The sequence below is a fragment of the Bidens hawaiensis genome, unplaced genomic scaffold, assembly GCF_021521415.1.
Source record: "Bidens hawaiensis isolate Kalapana, Puna unplaced genomic scaffold, B.hawaiensis_p1.1 tig00024500_1, whole genome shotgun sequence".
In the NCBI taxonomy this organism is placed as follows: domain Eukaryota; kingdom Viridiplantae; phylum Streptophyta; class Magnoliopsida; order Asterales; family Asteraceae; genus Bidens; species Bidens hawaiensis.
The window spans coordinates 263,041-275,037 of NW_027493877.1; the positions used below are offsets into that span (position 1 = coordinate 263,041).

Consider the following 11,997-nt stretch of genomic DNA (forward strand, 5'->3'; position numbering starts at 1 on the left):
CCTAAGGGCACGTATATGTGTATGTAAAGTAAGTTATTTTATTAACTAGAACTCACTCAGCGTAGCTGACCTTTAGTATGCACGCAGGCAAATAGGTTGAGGCAGTTGGCATGATTGAAGACACATGGCATGGAATCGAAGATACTGGCATCTCGAAGAAACGTTGTGATGTTTTAAAGACTATGTTTTGTTTTAAATGGCTATGAATGTTTTATAAGACAAGATTTGAAGGTTATGTAAAATGTTATGGTTGAAGTTTTATATTCCGCGTAAAGTTTTAATTAACTCTGATATTTAAAACTGTGTTTATGAGTAAATCCAACACCAAAGTAGGGCTACCGGTAACGGGGTCTTACACAATTAAAAGTGAAATTTTGAATTATTAGAAACTTATAAAATAGGTTAAAGATATGGATTTTTAAAAATATTTAATAATAATTGCATATATATAAATAACAAGCTTAACTAGTGACATTGTTAAGGAATCCTGAAATACGAACTAGTACCTAAGATTCATTTAAACGTGTCTCATGAACCTATATGATCAAAACTGCAATTTATGGTAAATTATGTGTTATTATATGTGTGTTTAGTTCATAGGATGAATAATATAGACTTGTACAATTTATTTGACTTGTCGGTAACGTTAACGGTCGAAAAATCGGCTTTTCGAACGAAACCGACACAACTATTAGGGACTGTTTCAGAACAGCCCCTAAAGTGGTAAAATACTCATGTATAACATAATTTAATACATGAGAAAATGACAAGATGATAAAACTTAGTCCTAAACGGTTCGTGTCGCGAAAACTGACACGAAAACGTTAAAAAGTTGCTATTTTAAGAAAATATTAACAAAAATGAAAATAATATATTTTCACAAGTTAACTTATAGAACTTGATTAATATATATGCAACAAGTGTTTTACAAGAAATATAAGTTACATTTTAAATGAAAACCGAAACGATTAATTTTAAACATAAAACCGACAAGTTTTGGGAAAAATAGAAGATTAATATTTTCTTAAAAATTTCCAGCAACTAAAACTTAAAATATTTATTATATTTTAATTGTTTATTAATTAATTTAATTAATTAAATAATAGCTAACGAAAAACCGAACTATGTGTACTCGTTTATTTGCTTATGTGCTTATATGTATACTAGAGTAGGACTAATAAATTAAAAAGAGTTTTGTAAAAAAACTAAAATCAAGTTTTTATTAACAAAACGTGTTCTAATATAGGACACGAGATTTTTAGAAACAAAAAGCTTCAACACCGTGAGTTTCTCTATCGAACCCCCCTTCGTTTTTAACTGGAATTGTTTTAAATAAATATTTAATTGTGTTTTGGGGGATAAGCATATTCTTCATTTCATATGGAACCCATTGTTATTATAAAGGCATTTTATCTTACAAACTATGTCTAATGCGGGATGAGTCTAGTTGGCTAAATAACTGTTAACCGAATTAGTAAGGGCACAGAAATATGGGTAGATCTATCGGGGTGACGCCCCCCACTTCCAATCACGTTGGGTTAAAATTGGGTATATTTTGAGTATGGTATGTTTTGAGTTATCAACTATGATAGTCATACGTAATGTTGTATTCTTAGCTAGTCTACAACAGCACAAGTTGTTTAAGAAATGAAATGCCTATTGTTTAGGTGATGTAATGACGGAAGATCATTCCACACGATTGGTGTTATAATGATAGTAAGCCATTATACGTGGATATTTTGGATATAATTTGGGGTGTAGTGACGATTACACACGAATTGATATCAGATTTAATCATTATATGGTTGATGCTTTCGATTCATATATATATATATATATATATATATATATATATATAAGACTATTTTGTTATAAAGGGAAACTCACCACACATTGTGTTTATCGATATTTTAATATGCTTTTCATGTAAGTGAAGATTTTGAGGTGGCATGGAAAGGAGGGCGTGTGGTGTTTGAATAAAGTTGAAATAATGTAAACTGTGCAATAGCACGCGTAAGAAACTCTGATAAGTAAAATATTTTTTTTAATAAAAGATGATGCTTTTATTATTAATTGTCTATTGTTATTAGCTATCGGCATATGTGATAAACCGAAAGACTTAAGTCAAGTCTTACGGTTGTGTTAAATTAAGGTTTTCGGGGTGTGACAATTATCTCGTGGTTATACGACTAATAGTTGAAAGTTTGTATTATCAAATGGGAGAACAACATCCAATACTTTCAACGCATTGCCGATGTTCTTTCATTACCGAGGTGGGATTTGCGTATATTGGCTAATAGACCATTCGTGAATCATGGTGGAAACCATATTGCGGTTTGGTTCTGTAGGCATCTACTACACGAGGTAAAGTATGAGATCAAGTACTTCAAGCCACAAGTTCCAACACACAAGTACACTGATGAGATTGATTCGAGAACGGCGTGGAGGAAGCTGGTACTTAAGGTAAAGTCGCCTCGTACTTTAAGGAAGGCTCCTGTGAAGACTTTCCCCCCAAAGTCTTTACAATAAATTCAACAGGTGGTATTACGATAACAGAACCGGTGAAGCCGTTATAGTGTTGGGTTCAGGGCTGATGACTGAGTTTGTTAGAGTTATCAACCCTAATCGTGACGTCTACCAAACTCAATCAACACACAAAGTATTAACCGAACAATGTAACTAACAACTACATGAAACTAATTCATGCAATAATCAATCACGTGGGGGCACATGCAACCTAGAACACATCTAGGGCAATGGGTATACAAGGAATAATATCATAAAATATGAACTTTACAATAGATAAACAATCAACCACTTGTTAAGCACCCTAAACTAGTTAATATGAACCGTTAAAACATCAAACCTAGGTGATTATAGCCAATCATAATTAATGAACAGTAGCAAATATATATAAAAGTGATAAGCATGTTCGTATAAATCTGATTACAAAAGGTTTGAATGATTAAAAACCAAAAACGAACTTAAAATCGTTAAAATACTCAAAACCGACTACCAAAGGATAAAAGATAGAACTGTAAGCTCCTCCTTCTTGGTGTCTCTCCTAAAACAGGTGTGGTGGCTGGAAAGATGATTAATTTCGTTCTAAGGGTTTTAGGGTTCTTTAAATAGATCATTAAACTTGTTAAACAAACCAAAATAAGCCAAAACAAGCCCACAAGGCCCATATAAGACAAAATAGACGTGGTCACTGATTTAGGAACATTTATGGCAGCTTAAGGACGCCGCGCCGCGTGTCCATGGACCCCCATCTTGGTCGCGTGGTGCGAACAAGGCTATTTCTTCTGTTTCTTTGTTTTTCAGTTCGTTTATCTTCGTGCGCACATACCGGCTCCATTTGATACCCGTTTTAGCTGATTTCTTCTTCATTTAGACTCGTTTTTCGCTCTCTTCAACGATGGTACCTACATCAATTAACAATATGTAACTTTATGCAAGAAACAATGGATATTCGTTAAAGGTTAAACGTAAAACAATCACAACAATGGGGTAAAAATCTATATATTTTGCAGCACATCAAGAGCGTTTGGAGAAAGAAAAGAAGATAAAGAAGGGTAATAGTAAAGTAAGTGAAGCTGACACGTGAACTTCGAATGATAGGATGCTCACACAATAAGTCGAGGATGAAAAAGCTTATTGGTGTGTTAAGGTATGTTGAACAAGAAGATGATAAGCAAATGAAAGCTCGTGCTACAGCTTAGCACATGAAGAAGTTTGTCTCTTCGAAGACGGTGAAAGGCGACATTATCTCGTGGTTATATGACTCACAGTTGAAAGTTTGTATTATCAAATGGGAGAACGACATCCAATACTTTCAACTTATTGCCGATGTTCTTTCATTACCAAGGTGTGATGTGCGTACATTGGCTAATATGAGATTGCGGATTGGTTCTGTAGGCATCTACTACACGAGGTAAAGTATGAGATAAAGTACTTCAAGTCACAAGTTCCAACACGCAAGTACATTGATGAGATTGATTCGAGAACGGCGTGGAGGAAGCTGGTACTTAAGGTAAAGTCGCCTCGTACTTTAAGGAACGCTCATATGAAGACTTTTCCCCCAAAGTCTTTACAATAAATTCAACAGGTGGTATTATGATAACAGAACTGGTGAAGCCGTTATAGTGTTGGGTTCAGGGCTGATGAATGAGTTTTTTAGAGTTATCAACCCTAATCGTGACGTCTACCAAACTCAATCAACACACAAAGTATTAACCGAACAATGTAACTAAAAACTACATGAAACTAATTCATGCAATAATCAATCACGTGGGGGCATATGCAACCTAAAACACATCTAGGGTAATGGGTATACAAGGAATAATATCATAAAATATGAACTTTACAATAGATAAACAATCAACCACTTGTTAAGCACCCTAAACTAGTTAATATAAACCGTTAAACATCAAACCTAGGTGATTCTAGCCAATCATAATTAATGAACAGTAGCAAATATATAAAAAAGTGATAAGCATGTTCGTATAAATCTGATTACAAAAGGTTTGAATGATTAAAAACCAACAACAAACTTAAAATCGTTAAAATACTCAAAACCGACAACCAGAGGATAAAAGATAGAACCATAAACTCCTCCTTCTTGGTGTCTCTCCTAAAACAGGTGTGGTGGATGGAAAGATGATTAATTTCGTTCATAGGGTTTTCGGGTTATTTAAATAGATCATTAAACTTGTTAAACAAACCAAAATAAGCCAAAACAAGCCTACAAGGCCAATATAAGACAAAATAGACTTGATTACTGATTTGGGAACATTCATGGCGGCTTAGGGACGCCGCGCCGCACGTCCATAGACCCTTATCTTGGTCGCATGGCGCAGCCAAGGCTATTTCTTCCGTTTATTTGTTTTTCAGCTCGTTTATCTTCGTACGCGCATACCGGTTCCATTTGATTCCCGTTTTAGCTGATTTCTTCTTCATATAGACTCGTTTTTCGCTCTCTTCAACCATGGTACCTAAATCAATCAACAATATGTAACTTTACGCAAGAAACAATGGATATTCGTTAAAGGTTAAACGTAAAACAATCACAACAATGGGGTAAAAAGCTATATATTTTGCAGCACATCATGAGCGTTTGGAGAAAGAAAAGAAGATAAAGAAGGGTAATAGTAAAGTAAGTGAAGCTGACACGTGAACTTCGAATGATAGGATGCTCACACACAATAAGTCGAGGATGAACAAACTTATTGGTGTGTTAAGGTATGTTGAACAAGAAGATGATAAGCAAATGAAAGCTCGTGCTACAGCTCACATGAAGAAGTTTGTCGCTTCGAAGACGGTGAAAGGCGACATTATCTCGTGGTTATATGACTCACAGTTGAAAGTTTGTATTATCAAATGGGAGAACGACATCCAATACTTTCAACGTATTGCCGATGTTCTTTCATTACCGAGGTGGGATGTGCGTACATTGGCTAATAAACCATTCGTGAATCGTGGTGGAAACCAGATTGCGGATTGGTTTTGTAGGCATCTACTACACGAGGTAAAGTATGAGATCAAGTACTTCAAGCCACAAGTTCTAACACGCAAGTACATTGATGAGATTCATTCGATAACGGCGTTGAGGAAGCTGGTACTTAAGGTATAGTCGCCTCGTACTTTAAGGAAGGCTCATGTGAAGACTTTTCCCCCAAAGTCTTTACAATAAATTCAACAGGTGGTATTACGATAACAGAACCGGTGAAGCCGTTATAGTGTTGGGTTCAGGGCTGATGACTGAGTTTATTAGAGTTATCAGGCCGATGTGGTTGTTAACTTATCTGAGTCTAACAACGAGGTCATGTGCAAGAATTTAATTCGTTAGGCAGATGTCAAAGATAGTGAATCTGCTATGCAATTCCAACGTGTGGTTCATGTTTGTCATGCCTTTGAGATTCATAGTTGCTCGGATAGAAAGACCAAGAGATTCAAGCCATGAAGAAAAAGAGCACGAGACGAGAGGGAGTTTTTTGGTACACATTTTGTGCGTCTCGGTCTTTGTATAAAAGTTTAAGGGGGGTATTTTGGTAATTGTATAAAAGCATATTCGCTAATGTAAGACACATTAGTTAGAGTAGATAATAGCGAATGTGTTCCCGCATGTTTATATGTGTCTGTTCGCTAGACTTGTTAATGAATGTGAATTGCGAGTGTGCTTATTCGTTATGCTGTCCAATTATTCTCTCAACACACAGTGCACACAATTAACGTAATCAAGCTTAATCGTAATCATATCAAAGACTAGACCCTTAACGTAAGCGTAATGATTCGTAATCGAGCAGTACACGGTTTCTCATTTTTTCATCCGATGACGAGTCGAGTTCGGTCATTCCACTCTTTATTCGCACTACCGCGTCTGATGCTGCCGCTATTGTAACCAAAAGGGCGAAAAAAGTAAACGGGCATTGGAGGCGTTGCAAGCCCAAATCACCGACAAATATATTGCATTTATTTTCTTATTATCTTAGGTTTTAAATTAAATAATTATTTATTCTTGTAATTTCTTCTCAATGAATGCAATTATTGTTTTATATTTAAGTTTTAGTTATATTAAATTAACTTTAGTTATATAAATATTTTTATTTATTTTGAAAAAGAGAGAAAAGTGATGAATTGATGACTATTTCAATAATATCATAAAGTGAAAGCTAAATGACTTCTGTTCCCAATAGACTCATCACCGGGCTAGTTTATGAGCTTTACTCAAAAAACAAATTCTAGAAGAACTATTTTAATAATTTAATATAAACATTGAAATAATTAAATGAAATAAATAATTAAAGAAAGAATATAAAGTTATTGATTTGCGGAGATACGAGAGAATCTTAACCCAAACTGAAAAACCAAACCAACCCAAACCAACCGCCTATAAGAACTAACTAGGGTTTCATCGTCCTTAGGTTTTAACATTAATAACATTATTGTTAATGGCGGACGCAGAGTCTACCGGAGTTGTTATTTGCTTTAACGACGGCAAGGGTTATGGCTTCATCAAGCCAGACACCGACGGCGAGGATCTCTTTGTCCACCAATCCGAGATCCAGTCCGACGGCTTCCGCACCCTCCACGAAGGTCAGAAAGTCAGGTTCACCATTGTCGACAAGAACAACCGACAACAAGCTGTTAATGTCACTGCTGTTGCTGCCTGTGACGCTGACAGATCTCGTACCCGCTTTGGCCGTGGTGGGTCTTTCAACGGAAACGGCGGCGGCGGATACCGGAGTAGCGGTCGGGAGTGTTATAACTGTGGCGGCGTAGGCCATTTAGCTAGGGATTGCAGTAGCGCCGTTATAACCTCCGGAGGCGGCGGCGGTGGTGGTGGTGGCTGTTATAACTGTGGAGGGTTTGGTCATTTGGCTAGGGAGTGCAACCGTACTCGTGGCGGCGGTGGAGGTGGGTGTTTTAATTGCGGTGAGGTAGGGCATTTGGCTTGGGCGTGTACTGTTGGTGCTGGCGGTGGTGGTGGTCGGGGTTACTCGAGGTCGGGTGGTGGTGGTGGGAACTGTTTTAATTGTGGGGAAGCAGGGCATTTTGCTCGGGAATGTCCGAGTAATTCGTGATCGGTGGGCTATCGGACGGATGACCTCTAACCGGTATTGGGATTGTTATTATTATTATTATTATCATTATGATTAATATTATTTTTTAAGGTACATTTGGTTGGTTAATTAGTTTTTAGTTTTGTTATGTTAATTGGGCTATTCATTGGAAGAAGAATTAGAACATGCTAGTGGTGGTGGTGTGTTGGTTTGTGTTACAATGAATATACATGTAGGGGCTGGTTACTAGTCTCAGTTTTGTTAATCAAGGTTTGGGGATTTCTTTTCTTTATGCTAATTCCAGTAGAAAACTTTGAATTTTATTTAAATTTGTCGCATGCTGGTGTAGATTATGTTTGTTTCATGATTTTTTAATCTGTGATTTGACTTAAAACTATTGTTTTGTTCAACCTTGGATGATTATTTGGTGTGATTTAATGATGCTTTTTGGCCCAAGTTTTGAGTTATATTTGATATTATGATGATCAATATAAGTTTACTAGTTGAGCTTGAGAAAAAATTGGGATTTGTAAAGATTTTTTGCACTTTTCTTTGGATGGTTAAGTTTCTGTCTTAGGGTCTAAACGAGCACGGCTGGACTAGCCTTGAGTTTGATTTGTCCCTTTCAATGAACAAGCTTAATTTTACGCTTGAGCTTGTTTGCTCAACTTTTTAAGAGCTGATCTTGAGTTGCTCATGATTTCGGGTTGTGTGGTTTTGTTTGTAGCCAAAGGTGAATCTGTTTGTTTTTTTTTTCTTTTTGGTTTTGTATTTCTTAGAATAACTTGGTAAACTTCATATACGTTTTTGATTAAGTAGGTGTGGTACGTACTACTTTTAAGCTTTTAAAATAAAAATGTTTTATTAACTTTAAAACAGTGAAATGCAAGTTTTGTTTAATATTTGACTTAATAAAGTTTATTAATTTGAATAGTAGCAAGTAATTTAATTACTACAGTTAGAAGTGATTTTGTTGTATTTGTTGGAAAAGTCTGTGGGTAGCCATTATGTTAACGATAGTCACTTTATTGTTCAAGACAGTCCCTATCCAATTCCAAACCTCCTAGCTATATTGTGTACCGGACATCTTTGCCAATAGCCAAAATAGCGCTTGCTATATAGCGTAGCAGGAATTCATCACAATCTTTGTCAATAGCCAAAATAGCGCTTGCTATATAGCGCTTGCATATATAGAGCTTTTTAAATCAGTTCCACCTTAAAAACTTGACTTCATGAATGAAAATCCTAATTATATTTTTACTTAATCGCTAAACATGAATTAGCGGGCGCTATTTCATTGCTATCGCTACGTAGCGTATAGGTAGGTTGTCCCTATTTACTGATATTCGCCATTGACAACTATGGTATCGGTACTATAAGTTAAGATATTTCAGGATTGTGAAATTCGGGATTGGTATCGGTATTTTTTGGTCGTACTGAAGTACAAGTTATAATTTACACTTACAAATACCGACACATTGAAATAGAGCTATTTGGTACCGGTACTCATCTAATCCTGTTGCGATACAAAAAGGTTTTGTTCTTTCCAGATGAACGGATGATGATTGAATCATGTGAGTTGTATTGAAGTCCTATGGTGAGGTGTTCACTGATTTTTACAGAAGGCAGATTGGTAATGAAGATTTTAAAGTTTTAAACGTATAAATTAGATTGTATGTGTTTCAGGTCTTTAGAAAGCCTAGGGTTGACTCTTGACACGAGTAGTGTAGATCTTTGACTTTGATTATACTCCTTTTTGCCTTTTTGGTTGTAAGTTACGTTTTTTTTTTCCTTTTTTGTGGTAAATTTAGAGTAACAAATTAAGTTCCAAATCTGTACCATACTGAAAAAACCGATATCGAGCATTCGAGCTAATCTTCAGTCCAAAAGGCTACAAACAGTGCCAAGCCAAATTCTTATAAAAAGCTTTTAATATTTTACAGATGGTCAGTTTGTATCATGAACAACAAGGCAGAGAAACCGTTAGCAATATGCTGCAAGTTAAACCGTGATAGCGGTAATCCTTAAGCGGATCAAACTCCAAGAACACAAGAGAAGAGAGAACTAGCTGGGACAACTTTCTGATCACATTTTACTAAAAAAATCAAAGACTCTTAAATAGATAATGCACATATTCTACCAACGTAAACATGGAACATGAAAGGCATGCAAATAGGAATAAAAAAGGAACATGGGAATCATGGACTAAATGCTATTTGATCCTAAAGAAAAGGAAATACTGCTTGACTTATTCCAGTAGCCGTTTGGGAATGGCAACTTGCCTCTTGGTGCATGTGGTGTTAGGCCTGGATCGATGAGCTGATCATTGTAATTGGGCTGGCACGTATCAACTGCCCCCCTCTGACAATTAACATTGCCCTCAATATTAAATGATGGAAAGCTTTGTTTAATGAGTTCTTCCTCTTCCCATGTAGCTTCTTCCATCGGATGAGACTTCCATTTCACCAGTATTTGACGCTAACCCGCGCGATGCATATCATAAAGTTACTATATCACTGTGGTTTATATTCTTCGAAGGAACTGTAAGAACAATACTATTCCTATAAATTTAAAAGCAAAAAAGAAATTATTATGAATTTTTAAGCAAACATTGATTAGCTTTTACCTCGATTAATAAATTGGTAAGGCATGAAACATCCTCAATAGAAAAAGCTAAGGTCATTATCACTGATTTTGCTAGGAATCAAAGGACTGATCCTCGAAGACAGACTGAATTTAATCAGATCCGGGTCTAATCAAAGTATGAGGCAGAATCAGAACGGGTGGTTCGGTCAATGGAGAACCTGGATTCAAAATAAAACAATAGATTATATGATATCCGGATATACCTACAACAATGTTGTCTTGTTGTTAGAAACAAACTTCTTGCATCTGTGAATACCTTGCCAACTCCCACATGTTCATCTAGTATTGATTCATTCAACTTGGTGGCGGGCTTAGGAGGTTGTCGGATTCTGAGGTGGTGGAAGCTCAAGCCAACACTTTTTTTTGCCTTTATTCTTGTGAAAACAATAGTTGTATCATGTTCCATAGAACTATATTGAAGGTAAGATCTTCAGTTGTTGAAACATATAAACAAACCAAAGATTTATAATTAATCCATTATGTATACTAAATACTTAAAAGACACATGTATCAACAGCTTTTAAAATACAAATAACACGATTTTAAATTTGAAACCATACTAGACCAATTTGTTTAATGACTACTGAGAAGAACTTAACAATTACCATTCTAGCTATTCAAAATGCTAAGAAATTAAAACTCCACAACAAGTTATCTAGTCATAAGAATTCAAAAGTAATTCTTTTTCAAATTAGAAACCAAAATTATTCCCTTTTCTAATATAAACTAATTATACAAATTCCGTTAGATATTTGCCCCAAAATTCACCTTAATGACATTTAGGGAACCATCAAAACCATAATATAAGAAGAAAAAAACTCAATTCAATAAACAAACGAAACCCTAACAAATCAGAAACTAAGAAAAAATGAAACATAACTGTAAAATACCTTGGTTGATAGGAAACATTCTTTCTAATAGAGGAGTTGAGCAGAGGAACCCTTTCCTAAGATTTATACTATACAGAAAATCGAATTTTAAGATCGAGTGGATCATTATCACGTTGATTCGTGAGTTATATATGCCCTGATTTTCCTCTTTAATTCATGAGTGGTGTTCAATCTCAATGGTTCTCGTCCGTGACTGTGGTGCTTGGAAATTTAGAGAGACAGAGAGAAAGTTGTATTTAAATTTTGAAATTGTAGGTTTGAAAGGTCGAGTTTGAAGCGCGGGATACATCAATTTTGATGTTTAAGATTTTATGCATTACACACGTGTACATTGTGCTTGACTGATTGTAAAACTTTTAATTTTTAACATCAAAAGATTCTCTCTCTCCAATGTCTATTATATACACTAATAGATAAAAATGTGTATTGGTTATTATTAATCATAATTATAATCTTTTTGTCGTTGCCGGTCTCAACTAAGTAACTAATGAATTGGCTGATAACGCTCACCCATTTTATCACATATGCTCCCAACGGTCCACAACTAACAGAGTAGTAACACTGTCAGTAACACTTTTGGCTGGGAAACTCAACCTGAACACAAACACCACCACCAACTGTCTGATCACCACTTGAGCACCACCAACCCATTCCGATGATAGTTCTAGGGTTCCGGCGACGTTAATTATTAGGGCTTTTACTAGAAAAAAGGTTCCTAAAGTCCGAACGATCTAAGGTTACAAAACGTTTAGGACGAAAATGTTGAATTTTTAGAAAAATGTGAGTTTTCCGGCAAAAACATTTTTCCGGCGACATGAAACTAACGGTGTTAGCAATCTGTTATTTGCGGACCGCTGGGAACAAATATAGTAAAAGGTGTAAAATAGCGTTATATGATA

The 11,997-nt window shown here is 35.7% G+C and overlaps 1 protein-coding gene across 1 annotated transcript; it reads left to right on the forward strand.

Annotated features, from left to right (window-relative positions):
* The first annotated feature begins 6,889 nt into the window (after nucleotides 1-6,889).
* Nucleotides 6,890-8,283, forward strand: LOC143569486 (cold shock protein 1-like). The gene has a single exon (XM_077055378.1). The coding sequence runs from the start codon at nucleotides 6,951-6,953 to the stop codon at nucleotides 7,581-7,583; it is 633 nt and encodes a 210-aa protein (XP_076911493.1). The 5' UTR covers nucleotides 6,890-6,950; the 3' UTR covers nucleotides 7,584-8,283.
* Nucleotides 8,284-11,997: the final 3,714 nt, after the last annotated feature.

What these genes read in the sequence shown, in the direction of transcription:
- LOC143569486 (XM_077055378.1), top strand. Translation starts at nt 6,951, where the DNA reads ATGGCGGACGCAGAGTCTACCGGAGTTGTTATTTGCTTTAACGACGGC.